This window comes from Gadus macrocephalus, chromosome 21 (genome assembly GCF_031168955.1).
Source record: "Gadus macrocephalus chromosome 21, ASM3116895v1".
NCBI classification, from domain to species: domain Eukaryota; kingdom Metazoa; phylum Chordata; class Actinopteri; order Gadiformes; family Gadidae; genus Gadus; species Gadus macrocephalus.
Genome location: NC_082402.1, coordinates 3,574,217 through 3,602,009, shown reverse-complemented (window position 1 = coordinate 3,602,009; position 27,793 = coordinate 3,574,217). Strand labels below are relative to the sequence as shown.

Here is a 27,793-nt window from a genome sequence, read left to right as displayed (position 1 = left end):
GTGTGCATGTGTGTGTGTGTGTGTGTGTGTGTGTGTGTGTGTGTGTGTTCAACAGGAGGGTCCATATCTCCCACAGTACCATGGAGTGTCTCTCCGGGGAGTTTGAAATGGAGGCGGGGTGTGGAGGGGACAGGTGTGAGTACCTGTTGGAGAAGGGCATCGAGACCTACCTTATCCTGTCCCCCACAGCCAATGGGGTCAATGGAAATGTAAGAGATTTACCCTCATAATGTATTGATCTGTTCTCAACCGATTTTGAAGATTATTATTACTGCAAAGAATGTGCATTTTCTGTCTTTTTTTTTTTTTTTCATCTATTAGAATATATCTGATTGTAATATGCAGTATTCTTGACCATGAATCCGCTGTATTACTAGTATTAGTTCATTGTTTTTGAAAAGGAAAGTATGTCAAACAACATCAATATAGGCTTGATTTTTGTATTTGCAATGACTAAGCGGTTGATTAACCGCTTAGTCGATTGAAAGAATTTTAATCAATTATACCTTTAATACTCAATGAATCCTTTCATTCATTACACTGTTGTAATCGTATGACCTCTCGAGCTACTTAAGTGCTTGATTTATCTGCGGTTAAAAATTCTCTATCGTTTTTAACGTTATTGAATCGATTTCCGACTAAGAACATTTGATTGACACTTCCACCGCCCAATGTCTGTGTTCGGCAGAGAGGCGCACTGCCCGCTAGCAACTCCACACAGCTGATAAACACCACCGTCACTCACGGCAACGCTGGCTCTAACCTGGCTGTAGCCACAGAGAATAAGGTAAATGACAACGCAAACACACACATCTAAAAACATTTATTGAATTAGAATTTCTGAGGTTGTTGAAATACATGTATCACTCCTAACCTCTCTGTCCAGCTTTCTGCCCCTTCAATGTTTTAATGTAACCTTTTGTTGATATTTAGATGTTATTTTATTTGTGTATTTTGTTTTGCTGTAAAGTGTTTGAATATATAGAATAGTGCTACACAAATTAAACGTTTTGGTTTTATTATTGTTATTATTAAAACATAAATAAATTTAAAAAAAAATGACCTACATGTTTAAATCAAAACTGTTTTGTGCAGGGGGTGATCACTGTGAGCGGGGGGCTGAACGAGGAAGAGGAACTCAACAGTAGACTGCAACAGGAGCTGCTGGACCGAGAAAATGAGAACATGTGAGGACAATAGAGCACAAAAATAAGGGAAAGCGTTGGGGTTATGTGAGCGGACGAATTTATACATGTGTTGACTCCCTAAACATCAAAAAAGTACTGCTTCTACGCGACACTCCCACACACGCTCACTGTCACGCACACATGCTCATACTCATAAAGCATCACTCCCTGCGTGTTTATGTGCATGCATGCGTGTGTGTGTGTGTGTGTGTGTGTGTGTGTGTGTCATGTGTGTGTGCGTGTGTGTGTGTGTCAGTATGAAGGAGCACCACGTGAACCCCTTGCTGCTGCACTTCACCGACGGCGAGCTGGAGGCTCGGTACTCCTCGGAGAAGGAGGGGAGGAGCGGCGTGGCCTTCGGCTGCTGCTGCGTGGTGCTCCTCTTCATCACAGCCATGGAGGTCTTCATCGACCCCTGGTGAGGCCGCACACAATCCAACCCTTTGTTCCTCACAAGGCGAGGATGTGACGGAGCTCCGACGATTGCTCAATAACCGCTGAGACGATCGAAAGAAAGTTCATCGACTTATCATTTGAAAATCATTGAATCCTTTCCAATGAGAATTTCAGGAGAATATGTGCCTTGCTGTGTTATGAGCGTCAGAAATGCACATCTTTATTTTAATTATCATGAGACAAAGAAAATCACTTAAAGCTCCATTAACTGGGTAAGGGTTAGGGTTAGACGGAATGAGGAATTGATTCATCGACAATGAAAATAATAATTATTGCAGTGTACCGTCTTACTACGTATTAGCCACAGAGAGATCTCTTGAAGGTAATAGAGTACCCCCAAGCACTATTAACATTGTTACCAGCCACGTCATTAAGGTTTTGAACCAGAAATACAAAAGTAGACGAAAATGACGAAAATTGTACCCAGATATCAAGCAGAAGATACCGGTGTTCTTCATGGTAGATCATAACAAGTCATTAACGTGTGTTCCTGTCGTGCGGCAGGCTGTCGGTGAACTACGTCACCCTGGCCATCGGAGAGGTGCTGCTCCTCATCCTGACAGTCTGCTCCCTGGCCGCCATCTTTCCCAGGGTAAGAAGAAGAAGGATGTTGTAATCATAAACACAATGGTCCCGTCTGTGAGCTGAGGGCAGGTGGGGGAGAGAGGGTAATGGGACATAAATAAAGGGTTGCAATGAAACAATGCAGTACTATGCTATTCAATAATAAACAGGAATCGTTACGACAGGATGCCTGTGATATGTAAACAGTGTCATCGATTTCGATGAATAACTTATCGAAGCAACATAACAGAAAGCCGTTTGTTTAGATTTGTTCATTCGTAAGATAATATCCATTTTCTAAAAAATTATCATTATAATCACTTTTTAACCACTTTTTCTACTCTATGTATATGGGGCGACACAGAGGTTCTCCAGAAGGCTGGTGTCGTTCTCTGTGTGGCTCGACCGCACGCGCTGGGCCAGGAACACCTGGGCCATGGCGGCCATCTTTGTGCTCACCATGGCGGAGATCGCAGACATGGTACGGCCAAAGACACAGAAACACATCTCCATGAACCAGTTCTTCTGACTGGCGCTTGCCTTTGTTGCTGCCTTCCTGCGTGTCCTCCCTTTATTTTCCCATGTCAGGCTACCAGTAGCTTTGTGTAACAAGTGTCTGACAAGCAGGTCCCAATGGAGTCCATTATTGTGCTTTAGCTGTCTGCCTCATCGCCTGCGGGCTAATTTGACTGCCCCCTCCCCAACCACCCACCCACGCACACACATACAGACACACCTCCCTTCCCCCGGGAGGGACTGCTTGTTCCACACATTGCTGCCTTGATTTCTTCCCTACTAGGCATAGACAGACAGAGTCGCTGAGCACACTCATTTAAACCTAACCTGTCAGATACACTAACTGGCGGCAGTCACAGGTGACAGCTGGGAGTTATCAAGGAAGCTAAAGAAACGGCTGGTTGCTCAAAATGAGTATCGAACTGCAACGTGTGGCTTTTACTCTTTTGGTCCTCTGTAGTATCCTCTGTAGAAATGGTACCTCAACAGTTAAAGTGGATCACATTCTTCAATGTTGCATTTACAACCATAAGAGATTATCAGATTTTCAAATGTTCAACCCTGCGAATCAACCCTGTCCCGGTTGATTTAGACACACAGTTGGAATAATTTGAATTCACATTCCATATCACATGTGTGATGTATCCCTCTTTGTGACTGTACTCTGCTCTTATCAAAAATACAATATCATCGCCCACGTCTCCTCTTTCTTACCGTCACATTCTAATCCAACATCTCATCTCTCCTCGTTCTTACCGTCACGTTCTAATCAAACACCTCATCGCTCCTCTTGCGTACTGACATCCTCGGACGCCCTCGCTCTAATGCTTCACCTCACATCCTACCCTCTTCCCCCTGCGTCTCGCTGCCTCTGACCCGGCCCCCCGCAAGCTGAGCTGCGTCCCCCTCCCGGTCCACGAGTTCAACACGAGCCGCGTCCCGTCCCCGGAGACCACCCCCCCCCCCGGGGAGCGGCACTGCGCGGAGAACCCCAAGCACTACAGCTACATGGCGGTGACGTCGCTCATAGCGACCGCCATGCTGGTGCAGGCGAGCCACCTGGTGAAGCTGGCCCTCATGGTGATGGTCGTCACGGCGACCGGCGCCGTCAACATCTTCAGCTGGCGCGACTTGTACGACGCGTACGACTCACTGGGGTCCGCCGCGCACAGGTGGGAAAACGGACACTGCGTAGCACGATTGGTTACTAAATCGACTAACTTCAATTCAATTACTGCAACCATTATATTGTACTTTTGTTAGCCTAATTAAGCCTAGCTCAGTCATTATGCCAACCTCCTGCTGTGTAACGAGCTGCATTGAACACAAGAAGATCTATTGAGAACACCAAATCCATATTTCCTGTTATTTTGGTGAATGTAATGCAAAAGTAATGTAAAAGTAGTGTAGTGCCTTACAATTCAAAGACAGTAATATTGTAATGTAACTAATTACTTTGAAATTACAGTAACAAGTAATAAATAATGCATTACGCTTTTGAAGTAACTTGCCCAACACTAATGCAGTGCTTTGTTACAATGCATGCAATTTAGACACGATGAGGTGACTAGCTTGACGTTCAAGTCCTCATGCTTCTGAAAAGTGGAACTATAATTTGATTTAAAAAATGTAATTATTATGATTTTCTGGACAGCAAACAAAATGATTTCATCTGTTTTTCTAGAACCTTCATGGTACCGTCCAAGTACCTGATGACAATGATGATCATCGTCATGATGATCAGCTTCTACTGCTTTGCCCGACTTGTGAGTCTGTCTATTTTCATCATCTTTCCATCTATCTCAATAGTCTTTATTTAAACTGTGACAGTTTAGATCTTACAGTCCCAGGGGATGTATTCACACCTTTATATAACCAACTCTGACCTTTAGCCCAGCCATACTCATTTCATCAAACTAACACACACACACACACACACAAACACACACGCATGGATGTGTAGGTGGAGCGTCAGTCGCGGAAGCTGTTCCTGTGGAAGATCGGGGTGCACGACCAGAAGGAGCGGGTGTTAGAGATGAGGCGCTGGAACGAAGCCCTGGTCACCAACATGCTGCCAGAGCATGTGGCCAGGCACTTCCTGGGCACCAAGAAGAGAGACGAGGTGTGTGTGTGTGTGTGTGTGTGTGTGTGTGTGTGTGTGTGTGTGTGTGTGTGTGTGTGTGTGTGTGTGTGTGTGTGTGTGTGTGTGTGTGTGTGTGTGTGTGTGTGTGTGTGTGTGTGTGTGTGTGTGTGTGTGTGCGCTGTGTGAAAAAGAGAGCCTGTGATAATTAGTGTGTGAATCTGTGTGTTTGTGTGTGAAAAAAAGTTCCAGTGACGGAAAAAGAAGAGAGTTGGAATTTTGTACATCAGAAGAAATTGCTAAAATCCTGTAAACTGCCCAAACCCTACCCGTAGGAGCTGTACAGCCAGTCTTATGATGAGATTGGTGTGATGTTCGCCTCCATACCAAACTTTTCCGACTTCTACACCGAGGAGGGCATCAACAACGGAGGCATCGAATGTCTTCGGATCCTCAACGAGATCATCTCCGACTTTGACAGCGTGAGTCAGCGGTCGAGAATAAAGGGCTGATGATGTGTCATTTTTAAAGAAAAGGTTTAGAGAGGGAACATCACGTTGTGCATTGAACTTCATCCCTCAGCTATTGGACAGGGATGGATTCCGTTTCATCACGAAGATCAAGACCATAGGCAGCACGTATATGGCTGCCTCAGGGGTGACCCCAGAGAGTAACACCAACGGATACACCAACCGCAAGGTACCGCCTCACAGAACCACAGTACTGACCCGAGACAACCGCAGCTACGCAGAAGAGCCTTTTAGAGGGGACTGGCTGTCTGTATGTGTCTGTCTGTGTAGCTGTGATTGTCAGTCCCTTCTTCAAGGCACTTACTTCAGAAGGCATCGAAGAAGAGAGTTTTAGTACTATAAAAGCTTGAATGAACACAAATATATCGTCACCGGGGCGAATAAAAATGCTGCTTTTCCTCGTCTTGGCAAACACTAAAACGTCACCCATAAAGACAAATCATCCCATGAATAATTAGTTAACAATGACCAAAAAAAACAATACTGCTAACAAAGTAACGAACATTGCATGCTCTTAGTCTCCCAAAATGGCTGCTGTCATTGCGGTTTGGCTTTGCGATGCACAAGCCCTTTACAGCCACCCATGTCTGTGGTGTGCCCGGCTCAGCACCAAAGTGGATTCTGCTGCTACTGACAAGAATAACAATTCTCTGCATTTGTGTCCAACCAGCCAGAGGACCAGTGTTTGATCGAGCGCTGGCAGCACTTGGCTGACTTGGCAGACTTTGCCCTGGCCATGAAAGTCATCCTCACCAACCTCAACAAGCAGTCGTTCAACAACTTCATGCTCCGCATTGGTCAGTGTGCATTGGGGATATTTACACTTGTGTGTGTGTGTGTGTGCGTGTGTGTTTGTTTGTGTGTGTGTGTGTGTGTGTGTGTGTGTGTGTGTGTGTGTGTGTGTGTGTGTGTGTGTGTGTGTGTGTGTGTGTGTGTGTGTGTCTGTGGGGGGGGCGTATGTTATGGTTGTCATGTAAGGTGCATGTTTGTATGCTTGTTTGTATGTTGAAGCTTTGGTTTCCTCCCTCACAGGTCTCAATAAGGGGGGGGTGCTGGCTGGGGTCATTGGGGCTCGTAAACCTCACTATGACATCTGGGGAAACACCGTCAACGTCGCCAGCAGGATGGAGTCCACAGGAGTGATGGGAAACATACAGGTGCTCCATATCTGCACGCATGCATATACACACATATGCACGCACAAGTGCAAACACACCGTAATACACACACACAAACACATATACTCTCTGGCACACACACATGCACACACATAATTTTGCTTCAGAATTACTCCGGCTATGATTATATTGTATCTAGTGCTGTCAGTTAAACGCGTTATTAATGGCGTTAACGCAAACCAATTTTAACGGCGTTAATTTTTTTGATTGCACGATTAATGCAATTTATTTATTTATTAAGTTTGATTTATTTTTTTATTTTTCTTTGGCTCAAAACAAAGAAGCAGTAGCCTGACTGCTATGTTCAAGGCAGTATGTTTGTGTGTTCATCGTTTAATTGCACTATATGCTTTTTTTTTGTATCGTCCTGTTTTGATCAGTATATGCCAACGTTGTTATCAATAAAAAAACATTTGCACAAGGCATGTTGATAAGAGCATGAAAATGAGAAAAATTAATGAGACAAAGAAATCAAGGGATATTTAGCATAGAATTTTTTTTGCGATTAATCGTGAGTTGACTATGACATTAATGCGATTAATCGCGATTAGATATTTTAATCGCTTGACAGCACTAATTGTATCTGCTCTGCCCTCAGGTGGTAGAAGACTGCTATATGATCCTGAAGGAATATGGCTTCCGTTTTGTTCGAAGAGGCCCCATTTTTGTCAAAGGAAAAGGGGAGCTGCTCACCTTCTTCATGAAAGGCAAAGATAAACCCAGTACTAATGGAAAGGTTCTGGTCCAAACCATTTTACCACACCAGGTGCTTGAGATCTCCTGACCATTAGCGCCTACAGCCGCATCCATAACACATGCATGGTTCGACATATATTCAAACAACCTTAACATATTCACACTTATATTTACATAGAGCTCAATCCGTCAAAACAACTAGTCACATGAAGCATCTGCAATTAGGAGAGTATTAATATTTTCTTAAGCGATCATATGCATTGTATCAACATTTTTTCCATTGAAAAATATATTATTTAAAGACTTCATTCTGCTTGTTATATTCATGAAGCTGGATGATCATGTTATTGATTTTTTTTACAAATAGGTCCCTGCTTCAAGTGTTAAAGCTTAGACTGGACCAAAATATTTTTTTCTAATGTTCTTAGTTTGTTGTACATTGAGGCAGCGCTGTAATGTATCGTTGGCCCATTGTTCAAATGATTTGCCTTTAATATGTTCCCCCAACCACACACTCTAAAATGTTACAATAGCCTAAGCTTATTTTAATGAAAGTACATTAGTAATATCTAGCCAACCTCTAGATGTCAGCATTACAGCCCATAGTAGAATCTGGAAGATAAACTTTATTATACGTCCATGCACAAAGTTCCATGCATTAAGGGTAATAATGTCGATTTATTTTAAGTCTTTAAGATGAAGAAGTATATGTATAATATAATTGTATTGTATTTATTGCATAAATATGTAAATAATGACATTTGTAAATAAAGTTGAATGTACTACACACTTGTTTGTTAATATTGACATGCCGCCTCGTAATCTCTGAATGGAGGACAGCAACAGAGATGATAAAATAAATGCATAGCGTGTTACATAGCTTTATGAATACGTTAAATAAATGACCAACTTTGGTTACCTCCATCTGACCAAGCATACGTTTTTTCTAACTCTAATCTTTAAAACAATTGATTGAGATTCGGATGAACCGAAATAAAACAAACATAAACCGGACAGTTTAAGCAACAAAAAAAAACTCTGAAATGTCCGTTATTCTAATGAATAGTTTAATCAGGTTTATGATTTCCAAATTCTGCGTATGCAACATGCATGAAAAATTGCGAAAATAAAGTGAAAAACACGGCTGACTCTCATGCTGAGACAAAAATAAAATTAAGAGACATAGAAATTGTACGCTCCGTTATTAATTATGTTAAAACGAGTTTTGTGTGCAGCACTGTAACTCCTGGACGGTAACTCTACCCGGAAACATGGTAGTGTAGGAATTTCCGGTGACGTCAGCGCGTCAGGACTCCATTAGTGTTGCAGCTGTTTGGAGAATAACAACAAAACGGGGGCGACTGTCAGCGCTTTCGCACTTGTCAGTTCTTCGCAGTTCAATAGGGACGAGGTGTCGACAAACTGGGAGCTGAAACCTCCTTTCCCACCCGGAGCTTCGCCGGCTTCTAACCACGGCCGCTCTCGGTGAGGAAACTCTGGCCTCCGCTTCCTCCTCCTCCGACTCGGACACCGGCGGAGCGTCACCGCCCCCACGGAAGAAACACCGAGCCTCGGCGGCGGAGGGAGCAGGAGAGCCCGTGGCGTCAACAGTCGGAGCGGGCCTTCACGGTGTTGGACTCGGAATCGCTACTACTTCTTCTTCTCCCTCTCTCCATTCTCAAGCCACCTCAGCTATTCATTTTAATCGAAGTCTAGTCAGCAATATCGGCATCAATATGCAGGCAAACGGAGCAGGACAAGAATCGTCGGAGCTTTCCTGTCTTAATAGCGCACAAAACGGGGAGTCATCCTCGGGTAGTGGGACACACTCAAACGGTCTGCTGTCTAGCACAAATAACGGTAACGGTGTCGGTACCAGTAACGGGGCTTCTACAGGACCAGGCTCCGGGACCGTCTCGACGGTTTCTGGTTCTGACGCCTCGTCGAAGAAGAAGAAGCGACTCTCTCAAGCGGAGGAAGATGTCATCCGATTAATAGGACAACATCTCCACGGACTAGGGCTAAAGTAAGTTCACCAGATCCGCCAATTGAACGAAAAGCTTAAACCCATGTAAGCTTGTGGCGTATCCACCCCCGATGTGTGTGTCGAGGGTTAAAACTGCGAGATGGCAGACCATCATCGTCCCAGAGCCATCACTGCTTTGGACAGACACAAACATGGGGGGATGGGTTAGCTGTGAGCTGTGTAGTTCAGAGAAGAAGGGGTCCATCTTGCACAATAACAGTGTTAGCTCTGTGGCTAACTTCACTAGCCTGCGTTCCAGTGTTGTATTTGTCTAACTGCACGGCTTAAAACACAGTGGGATGTCAACCATTGGACTGAACACGCATCCATCGTGCTCAGAACAAGGGGGAATGATCTGAAACAGGGTTGTTGTGTTTAATTTTTGACAGAAAGCCCAATTACAGCTTCTCGTAATCCATAGAATACACAACCCGAGAAAATAACTGTTGTTGCAGATCTGTAAACCACCAGTCTTGTATTGTGGCGAATACAATTAAATTAAGCAGCCGTGTACATATGATAAGATTTATGTACCGAGAACTTGGATTGTTGATTTCTACCCACATCCGCCACGGTCTCGGGTGTTTTCATCGTGGATGCACGGTCTTTAAATACCTGACAAACCATTCAGGGTCAGTCGTAGTTGCATTAACACACGGTTATGAAAACTGTCCGGAGTTATTTTAGGGTTCAAACAACTGATGTACTCTTTAAACCCGTTTAGACTGTCATACGCCAGAACAACATCGCATAGATTATCCAGCTATTTATTGTTTATTTGCATGTTTTACCCGCACACGATGTTTTTATCCATTTATTCACTAAATGAATGCATGTTGACAGTACACATACACATACCACATAATGCCATTTCATATTATGACGGTAATGTATGGCATGTGCATTGTGTATGCGAGTCATTCCTCTAGAAGACGGGTCGTTTCTCTCATTGGCGTAGTATACAGTTTCATGGCGGCCCAGGAATGCGCGTCAAAACCAGCTGTTTTAGATTAGAAACGGTGGGTTTCATTCTAATTATAGTATAGCATACACTGGACGAACCAAGCCTCTGCGAGAGATTTATTTCTAGTCTTCTGAGTTTGGATCGGCCACTGTCACCATAGGGACCCGAAAATACACCATTCGACTGCTAGACCTCTGCAGCTCTCGGCTAAGTTCACTGTCTTGTGTTAAGCCACCATTGCACGGCAGTATAAAGTAGAGACAAGAGCAGACAGCAGAGAATGAATGCCCTACTCTGAACACACGGCTGCTGTTGCTGCTGCGCCATTCCATTGCTACCTGCGGATGATGTCATTTTGCCAAACTGTCAGCAGCCCCTTCTTCTCCCAGTCAGAAATGGTCACAAGCATCTACTACCGTACAAAGCAGTTGAAGGGTTCTTTGTTTATTGATTGATGTCTTGGCTATTAACTGCCAACGTTTAACAACACATTTCCTTTTCAATTCCACATGAGTTATTTCATTTTCAGTATTGTAACCCTATCATTAGGCATGCCCAGATTCATAAAAAGGCTTACATTGAAAATGTTGCCTATCACCTTTACCAACAAGTGCACTGTAGAATAATGGATTGCAGTAATATCTTAACTCTGTAGTTAGATGTAGCCTTAAGCTGTGAAGTAAGCTGTTAGGAACAAACAAAAGCACACATTAAATTATCTATTTCCTAATTGTAATGACACTTTTAGGGTCAAATATGCGGAGGCAATCAACATATTGTCAAAGAGATGCACATTACAAAACCCCATATCTTTTCCGGATACAATATAGCATAAATAAATAAACAATCTCACCCTGTTGTGACATTGTAGCTCTCTTAAATTTCACAGGTATGGACATAGACGAAGTTAAAAGACGACATGCTAATCCAGCTCTAAATGGTAGTCTCTTAATCCAGCTCTGCCTTAGTTAAGATAAATGGTTGATGTACACGTCCCCTGGTGAAGCTGTTGTTGACAATGTCTTTAAACGCGTTTTGAATTATTTCATCACCATTTCTCCGCCGCACCTCGCTGATGCAGTCACCTTTAAGGGTCTTCCTGTGTACTTCCTCTGCAGTCAGACGGTGGACCTGCTGATGCAGGAGTCGGGGTGCAGACTTGAACACTCCTCGGCCACCAAGTTCCGCAACCATGTCATGGAGGGGGACTGGGACAAGGTGTGTGTATGCGGGTGACCAGTGACACTCTTATGTGGTCAGAGAGGCTGTTCATTTGAGCTTCAGTCCATTTTGGCATTCATCGTCACTTTTATGTGTTGGGTGTAAGTCTCTCTGAATGCATAGGGAAGGGATTATAGGACAGTGGGGTTTTCGTAGCATCAAACCCAAGCAAACCATTAGCTTATCTTTTCAGTATGGCGCCATTGGTAAAGAGCCAACCTATACTGGCCTGCAGCCAGAGGCAGTCGTCGTCCATTTTGAAGGAGTAATAAAAAATAAAAAAAACAAACCTAATTTACCCTGAAAGCTGGTTTCCATAGCGAGGCAATACCATAACCCTAGGTAATAACATTTCCCTCTATGACCCTTTTGACTGTATAATTAATATCAAGGGTGGGTGGATGGAAAGCTATGGCTGGCTGAAGTTCTTATGGGCTGCAGTTAAAGCAGAATGCATCTTCTGTTGTGTTCTAGAGTTCACTAGATTCCCTCAGGTGGCTTTATACCCCAACAGGAACTAAACGTACTTGTCTGTGGTAGCTCATGTAATTGTTCCTGTGGTGAGCTGAAAGAGGGCTCCATTATTTTTAGAGTTAATCGTGAAAAGGCAACAGCGCCCTCCTCACCATAGGCCTACTGAGGTTAATAGGTTAGTCGACGCCAAAGGCTCTGCAGTAAAAATAAGTCTTATATTGAACAATAACTGAGTGCCATTGCAATAAAAAACATGTGTGATAGTTGTTTGCACAACTTGCCTGTTTGGTCACTACCAAGCCTTAAGCTTCCCTCTTTAAAACTTGGCCTGACTTTTATTATTAGTAGTAATTACATTAATGCATCTTTTTCGATTAATGGTCCTGTTCATGTAAACATTGTACGGTATGCAATTAACACTTGATTTGTGTCAGATTATTGTAATGTTTCAGGGATGGCCTGCTCCCGTTTTCCAATCTCCCATAGGTTCTAAAGCCATCTCATAAAATGGACGTTTATTTTGTTGTGTATACATTGTCATTTATCTTTCCTCCCCCCCTGTGCCTGCATAGAAACTGCTGAGCTAACCATTTCTCTCTTTGTCCTTCTATCCCCTCGTCCTCTTTGTGTGGGACCAGGCTGAGAATGATCTCAACGAGTTGAGAGCACTGATGCATTCTCCCAATGCCATTGTGGTAAGCTCTCTCTCTCTCTCTCTGTCTCTGTCTCTCTGTCTCTTTCTGTATCTATCTATGTCTCTCTCTCTCTCTCTCTCTCTCTTATGTCTTATCTCTTATTTGCCCGGGGGGGGGTGGATTGGTATTAGAACATCTGTCAAACACAACAGGAAGGGTGGACGGTTCAAAACATACCAACAGTCACCCTTTTCTGGCTTTACAGGATCGATACTAATGCAAATAGGGCCCTCATGCGTGACCCCTTAATGACATGGCCATCAGATCATGGTGGGTGGCACGGATTCATTCCCCACACGTCCAGTGACCCTTACCCATCGAACACGTGCCACATCACCTTCATATATTTGCATGTTTAATGATTCTACCATATAGTTAGATTAAGGTTGTGACATTTTTGTAGAAGTTGTTAGAGGGACAGGTTTCAGTATTATTACTGGTGTATCATGAATCAATCATCATTTAGCGTTAAATTGATTTTGTATTCCATTCAGGGGTTGCCTTATCTTTTTACTTGCAGCTGATGTAAGTCCTAAAACGATTGCAGTAGTCATGTGATCGTTCTTTGCAAATAATCTGTAGGCCCAAACAGGTGTTTGTACGTGTGTGTGTGTGTGTCTGTTTGCGCTTATATCTGTCTTGTATTTGCCTCTATTGGGAAGTTTGCAAGCCTTCTCTCCGGGGCTGTGGCACGCACTGCGAGGTTCAGATAAGAAACGGTCCCTTTTGAATCCCTTAGATGTCTGCATGGAGCTGTAGCCACGACTGATTCACACTCTATTATCAGTCGTCTCCATTATTATTGACCAAGCGTTCAGTTAGCATCGGAGGATCCCAGTGCTGCAAAAAACATGCAGGGAAGCCTTAAAAAAAGGCATTTCAATTGAGGATAATTGTCTTTTTGATTGATAACTTCCATATTTATGGATGTAGGGCGGTCTTGATCTCATTCCGTACTGCGTTTCTCTCCTTCCCTCCCTCCTCTCTGTCCCTTTCCCTCCCCTCCTCACCACCGGGGGGCGCTGCGTGCAGCGGATGAAGTTCCTGCTGTTGCAGCAAAAGTACCTGGAGTACCTGGAGGACGGCAAGGTGCTGGAGGCCCTGCAGGTGCTCCGCGGCGAGCTCACACCGCTAAAGTACAACACGGACCGCATCCACGTCCTCAGCGGGTACGCCACCACGTCCACCTCCTCCTCCAGCGACTCCCGTTCCTGTCGCGCATCCATTCATACGGCTCTCGCGGGTGGCACAGCAAATCCACCTCGTCCTTCCCTATTCGCCAACATCTAGAGCAGTGGTTCCCAACCCTTCACTTGATATTGTCGTCGAAACCTTCCGCAAATCGCCTCGTATGTAAACGTATGTAAATATACACGCAGTGGCCGGGCAAAGGGTGCCAGTGTCACAACATTGCACAATTATTACTGCAGGTATTGTAATTGCAAATGCCTTTTCTTTTTTTTATTATTACAAATAAACCGTGTGTGTGTTCAGAATTACATGAATGAAAGATAAGTACTTAACCCTCCGCTATATGGGGGGTGTGTGTGTGTGTGTGTGTGTGTGTGTGTGTGTGTGTGTGTGTGTGTGTGTGTGTGTGTGTGTGTGTGTGTGTGTGTGTGTGTGTGTGTGTGTGTGTGTGTGTGTGTGTGTGTGTGTGTGTGGACCACTGCATGCACCTTTTGTGTAACGATAAGCTGCAACCCTTTTTGTGCCGGTCCTGTTCTCGAGGTCACCTTTGTCCTCACCGGGCTCCCCATGGAGTCTGCAGCAGAAATAGAGAGAACCAAATCTCCTTAATGAAAGCCGCTCCCTTACTCATCCATGCTAAACTGTCACTTAGCAGTTATTAACCGCTAAATGGCAGTTGATGGAATCACCCTGCGCGGACTACCTCGAAGGAGACTCCTCACCTCGGATATCCGCTTTTGGACGAGAATCTACTCGCACTGCACCTTTTTAATGGAGACGGCATTGAAGAATGTCTCCACCTAAATGCACCTTTTTGAAAGGAGTTCATTCAGAGGACGTACAATAGCTGAGAACATCCTGTTTTTTTTCTTCCTCTTGTTTTATTGTACCGTCTGCTTCCTTCTGGTTTGTTCGTTGTGCAGTCGTAATGGAAAACAAACCACACTGGTTTGTTATGTCCAGACCAACGTGTGTGTGTGTGTGTGCGAACCTTGGCTCTGGAAATCATGGAAGTTATTATGATCTCGTCATTAGTTACGATCCATATCCGTTTAGCACCTACCCAATCTCAAACTCAAAATGTCTTTCCAGATTAAATAAGCGATGGGAGTGGCTGACCTATTGTTTTTGTCAGCTGCTCATTCTTGCTAGCCTGACATCCATTTCGATAAGATCGCTCATTCCTCTCTGATCTGCCTTTGCTTCATCAACCAACTACCAGACCGGATGCATGTCCTTGACACTTAATACGGAGTTCATTACTCGTAATCAGAAGTGCATCTGTTTGTAGTGGAGGATGATGTCATGGACGAAAGGCTGCATATGAGCAATGTGTTCCCTCTCAATTCTTAAAGCTACATGGCATGAGTTGGCTTGCTGTATTCCCACGGGTCATTTGTTCATAAAAGGACTTTGCTTTTGCCAAAGGCATCAAAGTCTGGAAATACTGTGTCTAGTTCAGATAGTTGATTAATAATAACAACAGTTTCCTCAATCTTCATGAAAGCCTTCTCTCATCAAGGTTGTTGTTTGCATTTCAGGTACCTGATGTGCAGCCATGCAGAGGACCTGAGAGCCAAGGCAGAGTGGGAGGGAAAGGGCATTGCCTCTCGCAGCAGACTGCTGGACAAACTACAGAGTGAGAGAAACCATGCGACAAAAATAGAATAACCACATCTCTCCTGCAGAGAAACGTGTGTGTGTGATATGACGATGAACGTTCGATAAACGTCGGGAACACCGGCGACTCCACCACCACTCATCCGTCTCTCGATGGCTCTCCCTCCCCGTCTTCCCCTCCTCTCTCTCTCTCTCTCTCTCTCCCACCTCAGCGTACCTGCCGCCCTCGGTGATGTTGCCCCCGCGGCGGATGCAGACGCTGCTCAGGCAGGCGGTGGAGCTCCAGAGGGACCGCTGCCTCTACCACAACACCAAGCTGGACAGCAGCCTGGACTCGGTCTCCCTCCTCCTGGACCACGTCTGCAGCCGGTCAGTAGCGCAAGGGGCTAGCATGTGCGCTACTACTGGCATGCGGTAATAGAACGACCAGCATTTGTAGCTTATGCTTTGACTAACATGCATGCCCATGCTCTGAGTAGCATTTGCTAATGCTATGACTAGCGGGCGCTGATGCTATGACTAGCATGTGTGCTGCTGTTAGGATTAGCATGCGCTAATGCCATGACTAGCATGTGTGCTAATGCTGTGACTAGCATGCGTGCTAATGCTACGACACGCATGTGTGCTTCTACTACTAAAAGAGCTAAGATAAGATGTGTTTTAATGGAGGGGAGGGGTATTTGCAAAGTATTGACATTTAACAGATCTGTATTTTGAAAGTAATTACTGTGAATGATATGTTTTCATGACCTCCAAAGTAAACATTTTATAAATGCTCATAACAGTTGTTAACAGTTGATAAGGGGTAAACTGGTCTTGCGTTGCATGTAATTGGTTGTGCCAAACCTCGGCCTCTCGTGACCACTAAACTCTCCTAATTGCAGGAAACAGTTCCCCTGCTACACGCAGCAGATCCTCACAGAGCACTGTAACGAAGTCTGGTTCTGCAAGTTCTCTCACGACGGCACCAAGCTGGCCACTGGCTCCAAAGACACCACTGTCATCGTTTGGCAAGTGGACCCGGTATGTACACACACACACACACACACACACACAGACACAGACGTTGTTTCAGACGTTGATAATTCTTACGCCATGCTCTCACCAGTCCCTTTGGTACGCTTTTTTTCATTCGAGCAGTAATTATAAATAAACACACGGTTCAAGCGTTTAGTGGACGTCAGTCAGTGGAAATTGACTCATTCATTTCTCAGTTTTGTCTTATTTTACGTGGTAAAAAAAAAAACAAGACAGAAATAAGTCTATATTTTGGTTCACATGACGGGCTTCAATTCGAGTATTTTTTGCCTTCCGTGTCAAAGTGTTTATCCCTGCACCCGTTTCCGTGCTCCAGGAGACGCACCAGCTGAAGCTGCTGCGGACCCTGGAGGGCCATGCCTACGGTGTCTCCTACCTAGCGTGGAGCCCAGACAACACCTACCTGATCGCCTGCGGACCCGACGACTGCTCCGAGCTCTGGCTCTGGAACATCCAGGTGCGTACACGCGCAGGGACACCGCCAGGCCCAGTGTGTGTGTGTGTGTGTGTGTGTGTGTGTGTGTGTGTGTGTGTGTGTGTGTGTGTGTGTGTGTGTGTGTGTGTGTGTGTGTGTGTGTGTGTGTGTGTGTGTGTGTGTGTGTGTGTGTGTGTGTGTGTGTGTGTGTGTCAAATCATGGAACAACTCTTCTGTATCAAGGTATCGGGTCCAGGATGTGGTTATGTCGGGCGTTAAGCCTCCCTCAGTATTGTCTGTTAACCTGCCCCTCTGCACACACGCCGGAGAGAGCTGGGATAGTTCTGGAGGCCCTCGGTTGGCTCGCCCACGGCCTCCAGTGAGAACATTTCAAAATAGGTGAACAAGTGGCCGCTTGATGGGAACACAGGCGAATCTCTGTGCACGACTCCGCGATAGGCTCTCTCCCCCCATAGATATTCCATAAGCCGTGTACTCAACGACCCCGTCTCTCTTTCACTCCCTCTGCTGTCATTCACCCCTCCCCCGCCGTCCTCCTTTCATTCCTCTTATTTCCCCTCCCCATCCCCCACTTCTGCCCTCCTTACCCGCCTGCTTGTTTCTCTCTCTCTCTCTCTCTCTCTCTCTCTCCCCTTCGCTCCGCCCCCTGGTGGCCAGACGGGGGAGTTGCGGACCAAGATGTCCCAGTCCCATGAAGACAGCCTGACCAGCGTCGCGTGGAACCCAGACGGCAAGCGCTTTGTCACAGGGGGACAGAGGGGGCAGTTCTACCAATGTGTGAGTACATGGTGCTATACTCTTTTAATCACAGGTCTGCATAGATTTTATAAATATAATTAATAGCAGGTGTGTGTGTGTGTGTGTGTGTGTGTGTATATATATAATAATAATGGATTGAATTTATATATCGCTTTTCTAGACACTCAAAGACGCTTTACAGTGAAGTGGGAACCTCACTAACCACCACCTGTTTGTAGCACCCACTTGGGTGATGCACGGCAGCCAATCTGCGCCAGAACGCTCACCACACACCAGCTTGAGGTGGAGAGTGAGGGAATTAATGATTTAGCCAATTATACAGGAGGATGATTAGGGGACCAGATTGAATGAGCCTGGTTGGGCCAGGACACTGGGGGAAGCCACTACTCTTTGCGATCAGTGCCCTGGGATCTTTTATGACCTCAGTGAGTTTTTTATTTTTTTGCGTTTTTATATACATGGCAAATGTTTGTTATTGTTTGGTTTGGTTTTCATAAGCCTTTCCTCACCTTTTTTTTGGGTCTGTGGGGAGGGAGGTGAGAATAACAGGCCGTTGCCTTGAGGGGGGGGGGGGGGGGGGGGGGTTGTTTTGACTGAGGCAGGCAGCTCACTGGGCCAACGGATCCTCCCAGATATTGATCAGGAATCTGTGAACCTCCTGAGCCCGTTTTCTGCTGCTGTTGTTGTTGTTGTTGTTGTTCTCGGAGGTCAATGAGGGGTGGCCTAGCTGTGATGTGCATGTTTCATATAGGGATGCACCGAATATTTGACCACCGAAAATGTTCGGCCGAAAATGCCCCAAAACATAATTTTCGATACCGGCCGAAGGAGTAAAAAGGCCGAAAAAAATACACCAAACATTTTAATTTTTGATTAAAAAATTAATAATAATAAAGAAAAATGTTTTAATAATTTATTTAAAGGTACATTGTTCTTAAATTCTTGCTATAAGGTCTGCTGGAATGTTAGAAAACGTTCAGTATTAAATAAATATTTTGCATCAAATTTGCAATCGATTTTTGTTTTATTGAAAAGCGAGACAAAAAAGTTTATAAAGGACATTTAATTGTTTGATTTATGCAATGGTGAAAAATTAAAGCAAATTGAATGAAAAACGGCAAAAGCCGTATTCGGTTTCGGTTTTCGTCCAACTGTTTCTGCCAAAAAAATTCATTTCGGTGCATCCCTAGTTTCATGTCATGGAAATGGGTTCATTTTCAATGTATTCGTCAAAAGCAAAGTCTGTTTTTATGCTGCCTTTTCTGCTGAATTACATACGGAAGTCTTACGGGATCTATGTGTTTATCCTATTTTAATTAACATATTTCTATTTGTGGTATGCATCGTGCCACTATTTATTCATGCATAATCAATGACTACCAAGGAAACTGGTCCTTAAATATGCCGGCTTTGCTGTAATACTACACTAAGGAGGGCTGAGTCCTCTGACATCATTTTCAGGCTTCTACTGATCGGGGGGGGTGGGGGGAAGACCCTGTAAGAGTGTAGTGAGAAGACGTTTTATCCAATAAGCCCTAAGTAGGACGAGAACAAGTCAACCAGTACATTGGGTTATTTTGCAGTCGTTGTTCCCAATTGGTTGAAAGTGGAGTGTTTTTATGCACTTTTTGTGAGACTACGGGTGGCGCTGTTGCAGGCCTTGGAATGTACAGCATGTCATTACTAACATGCTGTACATTCCAAGGTCAACCGAGACGTGCATGTGGTTATCTGGCATAGATAATCCTGTGTGTGGGGGCGGGGTGCAGAGTGGGGGTTGGAGTGTGTGTACTAACTAGGGTGGCGCGTGTGACCTCTACCGTTTAAATAATCAAACGGATGGCTAATTTGATGGGCTTATTAGGGCCAGGTTAAAATATTAGATTTTTTTTAGATTAATTGCACATTTCTTTGTGTTAGGCGTTGATGCCTTTTTATGGACAGGTTAGTGAAGAGAGACCGGAAAGTGGGTTGAGAGGAGAGGGAATGACATGTGCTTCTGGATCGAGGGTGCAAACCTGGGTTGTTACAATTAGGGCGTTAGGCTGCCCTCTGCAATCGAATATGATATCATGTCATATTTAAGTTAATTGTTTTCGCTGAAGGTTTTTGCCAAATGTTATTTCTAACACATTGAGTGTCTGCTTAACTACAGAAACGCAATTATCAATTAAGGGCATGCACTTGAAATTCGATTTAAGTTCATGAAAGCATACAGTACTGTGAATAGTTTATTCCGTGCCTGTTAAAGAATAGTGATATGGTGTAATACTTTTTGGGGTAAACTTTATCCAAAGAACATCAATAATGCCCATATTGTGTCAGAAGGTACACTTTTATGAATTATCCGGGGAGTATCTGTCACGGATATAAATGTTGATCTTATTAGTAGTATCAAATCGAATTGTATCTAAATCGAATAGAACCGTGTCCTTACCAATACCCATTCCTGAATGTTATGCACCGGCATGATTCTTGCAATTTCCGGTTTGTACCTTCGTGGTTGAATGACCTTATTACAGGATGCGTCCGCTGAATATGTGTGCTGTGTGTAGGACCTGGACGGTAACCTGCTGGACTCCTGGGAGGGCGTGAGGGTACAGTGTCTGTGGTGTCTAGGCGACGGGAGGACGGTGTTGGCCTCGGACACCCACCAACGTATTCGCGGTTACAACTTTGAGGACCTCACCGACCGAAACATGTACGTGTGACTCGCGTTGTGGTCGGTAGAAAACACCACTAGATGGGGGGGGGGGGGGGGGGGGGTTTCCTTGTTTATAAACGGGTTATATAAATGGGTCGTAATGCATTGTTTTGTTCATGTTTTAACCCATGTTTCTTTGTTTTTTTTCTCCCCACAGAGTACAGGAGGACCACCCTATAATGTCGTTTACTGTTTCAAAGAACGGAAGATTAGCTTTGTTAAATGTAGCAACTCAGGTGAGTCGAGTGTCATTAACATCCCATACGCTAGATCTGTGCCGTTATAGTTATCCATGAAGCTCACCCTTTCTGCACTGGATAGGGAGTGCAAAAAAGGTCTGATCTGATCATCTGATCAAACTTATCAACCAACAAAAAAGGAAAAGAAAATTAAATTAATTATTTAAAATTAATAAAAAAAATAATAATAATAATAAATTGCCTTTCTAATTGCTTTTTCTCCCCGACTATGTTTGCATCAGGGCGTCCACCTGTGGGACCTGCAGGACCGGGTGCTGGTGAGGAAGTACCAGGGAGTCACCCAGGGCTTCTATACCATCCACTCCTGTTTCGGAGGACACAACGAAGACTTCATCGCCAGCGGCAGCGAAGGTGCGGCCGTCTCCTGAGACGACGCCATAGCATGAATAATGAGACAGTGGCTCCTCGTCCCGAGACCTTTAATGCATGCAGCGCAGGCGCCTTCCTTGTCTTTGCTCTTTTTAGTTTTAGTTATGTTACGAAATTACCACCTGGATGATCCAAATACGTGGATTGTGTATGTTTTCTCTAGGAAAAGGATATGCATTATATTCATAGCAAAATAATCATGGCTTGGTTTATATTTGAGCTTGTCTAAAGTTTTGACCACGTCCTGTCCCCCCCGTCCTGTCCCCCGCCCAGACCACAAGGTGTACATCTGGCACCGTCGCAGCGAGCTGCCCATCGCCGAGCTGACGGGCCACACGCGCACCGTCAACTGCGTGAGCTGGAACCCCGCCATCCCGGGGCTCATGGCGTCCGCCTCGGACGACGGTACGGTGCGCATCTGGGGGCCGGCGCCATTCCTCGAAACGCAGGAGCCCGACGGACCGAACGGTAACGGCACTGGGTGTTTCTCCAGTGACAGTTGGGTGGAGTGAAGGCTTCCCGTCGGTCATTCTGTTTATCCTCCGTTTTAATATCCTAGTTGGCAAAGTTTTATTTGTGTCATGGCACGGTATTAAACCCCTCATGTAAAAATTGGCTTGCATAGTATTCTTCTTTTATGGTTTCCCAGCATATATTTATTTATGCATTTTGTACTTTTGCACCTTTATGCTTGTTTTTAACTCTTATTCTATTTGTAACATGGTTTTTGCTGCTGCTTGATGTGCAATTTCCTGAGGGAACCTTCACGAGGGATTAATAATGTTCCTATGTACCCAACTAATCAAGTACTTTCTTGATCCTCCCTAGAAAACTGCAGTACCATGGATAGTTGATGGTGACTGAAAGTACAACAGCTGTCGTCTCTCCAAACAAAAACCACAAGTCCACGACGAAATAGCCGGGCCATTGACTTCCAACCGCAACCAGAAGAATAACGACCACACACAAGTCACCGACAACAAACAAACAACCACCTGAGAGCAAATAAAAAAAGGCGAGAGGAAAAATTCAAACTGCCTCATGTTCCGACCCAGACGAAAACTGTGGAGGTGGCGGGAATGAAAAAAAGGCACTCAGCAAACATCCAGGTCTTCATCCAAACCCCTGATTGTTAGCCAGAGATTTGGAAAGCAAGTCGCTCCCCGGAGGCTACCACCACCCACCCCACCACAGCCTCCCCGTCACAAGCCCCCAGGCGTCCAAAAGTCTCTTGCGAGAGCCGCCGCCACCTCCGACGAGGAACCCAACATCGTGCTGCCCATCCTCCCTGGTCTCCCTCAAAGACAGACACTGCAGACTCGGCGTATAATCTTCGGACGAAGTCTGTCTGCCTTTCTATCCCTCACATATATATATATATATATATATATATATATATATATATATATATATATATATATATATATATATATATATATATATATATATATATATATATATATGTGTGTGTGCGTGTATATATGTGTGTGTATACATGGAGACCGGCATGGGGGTGTTCTGGGGTGGATGGTGTACAGGGGGGTATAGCAACTCTTCTGTATGTATGTGTTTTTATCTTCTTGCTCTTCTTCCTCTAAGCTATATTCTTGGCACTCGAGTCGTTGGACGAAGGCTACAAAAAAAAAAATCTTTAAAAAAACACTGGTCAACCAACCGACAAAAGAAGACACAAAAAAAAAGATGCTCGATGTTGAATTTGTTTTTCTTGATGATCCCGGCGTTATTCCCCTTTTTAAGAGGCGACTCTTGGCTTGGAGTAGAGAGCGTGGCCATTGAAAGCTTTAGTGTGAAGAATACACTGTCCCTTGGTTTCTTTCATTTAGGACAAAGTTGCTTGGGGTTCTATTTTAGTTATTTTTTCCATTCCCGTAATTATTCAATCTGAACCAGAAGTATCTGTGGTGTTGTCTGTAGGATGAAGCCCCCACCCAATCATCACACAGTTGAGCTTGCTATCGCACATCTCCCCCCTCCCCTGCAAGAGAAGATGTAACCAAGAGGGACTTTAGTTGCATATCATTGGCGAGGAGACCGTTAACTGCAAAACCCGGGCTTTGCTTTACCGCCATTTTCTATAACCTCTGTCTAAGAGACGCGCTCGCAGACACAAAAGAGCATTAGAAACCCCTCTCTTTGCTCACTAATGACTACACTTGGCGCGTGTGTGTGTGTGTGTGTGTGTATGTGTGTGTATGAGGGCAGGCGCATGTATACCTGCATCAATGTGGGTGTGCTGTGTGTATTTGTGTGTATGTTTGTTTTGTAAGCCCGTGCTAAACTTACACCAGCAGAAGAAACTTGCTCTCTCTCCCCCTCCCTCACCCCAAACGCCCACTGCTGCCCCTTAAATCCACCAGTTAATATTGTAAAAGGCTTTTAAATCAACTCTTAAGTTATCCAAAGCCCCATAGCGACCTCTATCTGTGGAACTAATGAAAACTTGAGAGCCATTTTGTAAAAACATATTTTGCTTTTTGCTTTTTTAATCTGGGGCTTTTCTTTTACATTGAATCTGTTTTATATATAAATATATATAAATATATTTCTCCTTACCACACATCCTTCCAATGATGGTTTGTTGGCATTGGCAGTCTTACTTTGAAGGGGGTAACCCGGGTGGAGTTGAAGGTGTATTCTGACCTTTTTGATTCGTTCTTTTTGCCATCAGTTGTTACCGGGGGCGTTATGAGTAAAGGTTGATTTCAAAGATGTTCATGATTGTAATCACTGAAGGGTCATGGTTTAGAGGCGGCAATAACCAGAAAAGCTACAAGCCCAGGGACAGTGCTTGGGGAATGTTCCTAATTTAGCGAGACACAAACCCGACTGCCTTCCTCGTCACACATTTGCACAAACACCTTCAGTACGTTCAACCCTCCTCCGTTCCCCCATTGCACTTTGACTGGTCTTTTGCTTTTCTCTTGAGACGAAGACCGGAATCTATTTGGTTCTATTCTATCAAGACTCCTCCCAAGTTTGAAAACTAAAACGTTTTGTTAATGTTTACCAACCCTGAGGAGAAAACCCCCGAAGAGTTTAATTCCTTGTTTTGCCCTCAATGTGACCTGACACGGGGGGGGAATATAATATTGTACATGACACATCAGGGAACACAAACCCACGCGTACAAAGCATAACAGACTCATTTTGAGGCTGCCACACATTTCGGGGGCTTGGAAGGATAACTGAAGACCCCTCACACACACCCACCAAGTTGTTCAGTGGCCACAGCATCATTCAAGGTTTTCTTCCCGTTTTCAGATATGACTATTTGATACAGACTGATAAAAAGGTTTAAAACAATGCTTTTCTGTCTGTTTTTATTGAACTTTTTGTTACTTTACGTTTTGTTCTCACATATATAATTTTTTTTTGGTTGACCGCTATCCCTGTATGATTATATTAAAATATAACTAGACTTTCGGAGTCCTTTTTATTTTTAAATCCTCCTAGTTACTCTTACTTTTTTCCTTTTGGACTTATTTTAATATATCTACCACTACTAATACAAATCAATATGCACCGTTTTATACCTGTCCCAATAGGAGAATTGGTCTTGGGAAATCTGTTGCCTAGGAGTATGACTATTTTCAGGTTCCAACTATCCACCCCTCGCCTTTAAAAGAGATACCTTCATGTGAAACTCTTCTTCTTCGCATGTTTCTGTTGAATTATAGCTCTCTTTCTGGTGTGTGTGAGTGTGTGCCAGCTTTTACTTGGCAGTCGCTAGTCGTCCACCTGTTATCCAAACCAAACTCATGAGGCTTATATACACCGTGGGCTTTCCGTCTGGTGTTCGTGGGTCAATCGTCTTGAAACTCAACGGTTTCCGATTTCCGTTTCAACTGCTGGACCTGCGGACAGGCTTGCATCTCTTCCTCCACGCCGATGGGACATTTCAGAAGATCTGCTGGTGGCATACTCTGTGTCTGTATGCAATTTGGTGTCTATTCCGTTATTTTGTGGGGTTTTAATCAGGGGAGTTGCTCCTTATTCTAAAATGTCTTATCCCCTTCTTGGGTCAGTAAAGTGGTCATGGAGGAATATTGAGGGCTAAACTAGCATCTCTGGGCAGTAATTTGTTTTTGGGTGGGAGAGATGTGTGGGTTTGAGTTGTACGTGTTATTTACAAAAGTGATTGTACTGTTTTGTATCATTGTGTAGAAGAAGTGTTATGTATGCATATTTTCAATAAAGATTTCAGGGTTTTGAAAAAATAATGTTGATGACCCAACTCAGAAGTTTTTCTCGGCTTCTGGTGCCATATCTGGTAGCCTAGGCTACATTTTAAGTAATATTCAGGTGCCTCTCTTATGAGAGTCCTGTCCATCAAGGCAATGTCAGCAGTGTTTGCTAATCTTGAGTGTTTAAACACTGCTGTTGACAAACCTCAGCCAGGACTGGCTAAGATGTCCTATGTACCTAAGCCACACATCCACAAATTTATTCTCTGAAAATAGGCAATCGTTTATGAAACTGTTCAGACCACTGAGCAGGATAAATTAGGGGGGGGGGGGGGGGGGGGGGCATAAAAAAATATATTTTCACTTCCATAAATTCAGTCTTTCAATTTGTCCATTTCATATTTCAAGCATTATACAAATATAGCACTGCGTCTGTTTCAAAGATGACTGGGACAAAAAAATAGTTTTTCATTCTTGACAGCAAAAGGACAGCCCCTTCAAAAAAAAAGCTACCAATGTCACGTCAGAGGAGGCGGCATTGGATGAGGTAGTGGAGAAGGAGTGATGTTTGATCAGAATTTCCAATGTGTACTAATCACTTATGAACCATATGCAAAATTGCATGAAACTTTTTAAAAATTCAAAAGTAATTCTGTGGGTCGCCGCGTTTTGCAAAGTTATGGGTCGCTCTGTGCTGGAAAATAGTTTAAGTGAAAACTGAGGAGCGGTTAAACAATCTTCAGATATCCATCTAAAAGCAATCACAGTCCAGAGTAGGTTGGTTATAGCCTAATGTTTTGTATTGGCCCAGCGGAATTCCGGTCTCTAGTTTCAGTCTTTTTGCTAAGTTATTTCCAGATTTTGGAGTTAGTCTAACGATTGCAGCTCTTTCAATATCAATAATTGTGGATGGCCGTCTTTCGAAATTGCACGGTAATACCTCATCATCCACACAGAACCAGATAACATATGGGCATGAGAGAGGACATGTTGGTTTGTTTTGCACAAGCGAGTGGGAGGAGCGTCGTCACTGACGTCCCGTTTAGCCGAGTAACCCCTGACTGCAGCTCGCAGATGTGGGCGGGCTTAAACGTTTAAGCCAGCCCACATTTAAGGAAAACTCCAATAGTATCTGTCTGCGTCCTGCAAGACGGAGGCGTAACTTGTACTAGGAGGCGTAACTTGTTCTTTTCTAATGCTGCTATCCATTTTGATGGTAGGCTGGTACGAACGACCAGCTTCAGCGAGAACGTGACGTATTTCCCTTGCTCCAGCCTTCCAGTTTGCTATTTGTGTCCGACGAGTTTGAGAAGAAAACTATTTTGGAAAAAATAAATAATCTAGTATAATGGTCGCCAGCCTTTACAGAAACATTAACATTGCAAGCCTTTTACATTGCAATAATATCTTGCCATTTTCGCCAATTTTAATTTCAACAAGTTCTGTCGTGTTTCTGTCGAGCCACGAGGGGTAGTAGCGGGCTAGTCATCATTAGCAACATAGCCTCGTGCAATGCATAAATTGGTGACCGGATTAAAGCAGCAATGAAATCAAGTGTGTAAGAGGATTTAAAATCGACATTACAACCCCCAACGTGGTACAAATACAAAGAAAATACAGCTCAATCCCCATTGACTATGGGCGCAGCCATCTTCTTTGCTACTTGTACAGATCTGCTCGCTCTACTTTGAAAGCGACGAGATACTACGACCGAAAGGGGGCGTGCCTCGGTGAAATGCCGCAAGAAAGCTGGGAGATTTGCGACTTTACCACCACTTCGTACATCCAAATGGATAGCAGCATAAATCGCGGTCCACGCGAGATCTTTCTCTTTTCGCGGTAAACAAAAAGCGTTGTAAATCACGGTTCACACGAGATCTTCATTGAAGTCGGGTCTTAAACATGAACATATCTGTTGTAACTCTGCCTTTGTAACTATGCCTTTGTATTCTATCAGGCCATGAGCGTGGAAGAGCCAGACCCCAAGGTCAGTTTTCTTTGTTATCATCAAATAAGGTTTCTAGTCCAAAAGATTCTGAAAATGCAAACAAGTTTGTGTTGTCTGTTTCAGGCTTTGAGCAGGTTTTGCGCCTGTGCACGCCAGTCTTGGGGCAGAAGACAGTTTGCACAGTGCAACAGTGATGACGTACCTGAGAAATCCATGTATTGAAGACCGGCAAATATATATAAAATGAAGGCTTGTAATGTGAACGCTATAATATGAAGGCTTTCTCATAACTATCCTCCTGTTAGTGGCATTGTTCTTGTCTTGTTTCTATCAGTAATATTTAGTTTAATTCATTGTTTTCTATCTCATGCAGGACCTTGAAAACATGCAGCAAGCGATCAATTTCAATATGTATTCAATACAATTATTTGAATTATTAAAGGCACCCAGTGCAACTTTCGAGGCTTAAAAATAAACATTCAATTTCTAGTCTTTTTTACACGTAGTAAGTTTCAATAACTCCATACCATTACATACCGACATTTAAGCAGCAAAGATGAGACGTCGTTGTGTGGTGAGAACTGATACAAAATCATAACAACAACAATGCCGCCATTTTCTTTATTTTTTGTAACCTACAATAAATAAAGCAGGCTTCCAGTCAATGGAAAAATGG

The 27,793-nt window shown here is 44.0% G+C and overlaps 2 protein-coding genes across 3 annotated transcripts in view; both read left to right on the top strand.

Annotated features, from left to right (window-relative positions):
* LOC132450182 (adenylate cyclase type 3-like) overlaps nucleotides 1–8,122 on the top strand; it is a 13,507-nt gene extending 5,385 nt beyond the window's left edge. Inside the window, exons 7-20 of the mRNA XM_060042215.1 lie at nucleotides 56–209; nucleotides 689–787; nucleotides 1,096–1,187; nucleotides 1,444–1,605; nucleotides 2,148–2,235; nucleotides 2,572–2,688; nucleotides 3,615–3,895; nucleotides 4,408–4,489; nucleotides 4,687–4,845; nucleotides 5,139–5,285; nucleotides 5,386–5,502; nucleotides 6,004–6,130; nucleotides 6,366–6,490; nucleotides 7,110–8,122. Of these exons, the coding sequence (XP_059898198.1) occupies nucleotides 56–209; nucleotides 689–787; nucleotides 1,096–1,187; nucleotides 1,444–1,605; nucleotides 2,148–2,235; nucleotides 2,572–2,688; nucleotides 3,615–3,895; nucleotides 4,408–4,489; nucleotides 4,687–4,845; nucleotides 5,139–5,285; nucleotides 5,386–5,502; nucleotides 6,004–6,130; nucleotides 6,366–6,490; nucleotides 7,110–7,295 (1,936 nt within the window). The 3' untranslated portion in view covers nucleotides 7,296–8,122. The remainder of the gene's footprint in view (nucleotides 1–55; nucleotides 210–688; nucleotides 788–1,095; nucleotides 1,188–1,443; nucleotides 1,606–2,147; nucleotides 2,236–2,571; nucleotides 2,689–3,614; nucleotides 3,896–4,407; nucleotides 4,490–4,686; nucleotides 4,846–5,138; nucleotides 5,286–5,385; nucleotides 5,503–6,003; nucleotides 6,131–6,365; nucleotides 6,491–7,109) is intronic.
* A 365-nt stretch (nucleotides 8,123–8,487) lies between these two features.
* Nucleotides 8,488–24,403, top strand: wdr26b (WD repeat domain 26b). 2 transcript variants are annotated; one of them, XM_060042216.1, is made up of 14 exons: nucleotides 8,488–9,233; nucleotides 11,316–11,415; nucleotides 12,531–12,587; nucleotides 13,620–13,756; nucleotides 15,320–15,417; nucleotides 15,611–15,812; nucleotides 16,283–16,421; nucleotides 16,753–16,893; nucleotides 17,530–17,649; nucleotides 20,187–20,332; nucleotides 20,493–20,571; nucleotides 20,817–20,946; nucleotides 21,238–21,432; nucleotides 21,793–24,403. In XM_060042216.1, exons 1-14 carry the CDS (start codon nucleotides 8,944–8,946, stop codon nucleotides 21,816–21,818), a joined length of 1,860 nt encoding a protein of 619 aa, XP_059898199.1. In that variant the 5' UTR covers nucleotides 8,488–8,943; the 3' UTR covers nucleotides 21,819–24,403. The 2 variants fall into 2 exon arrangements, with proteins under 2 accessions (XP_059898199.1, XP_059898200.1); XM_060042217.1 differs by having other exon boundaries at nucleotides 8,489–9,233; nucleotides 15,611–15,767.
* Nucleotides 24,404–27,793: the final 3,390 nt, after the last annotated feature.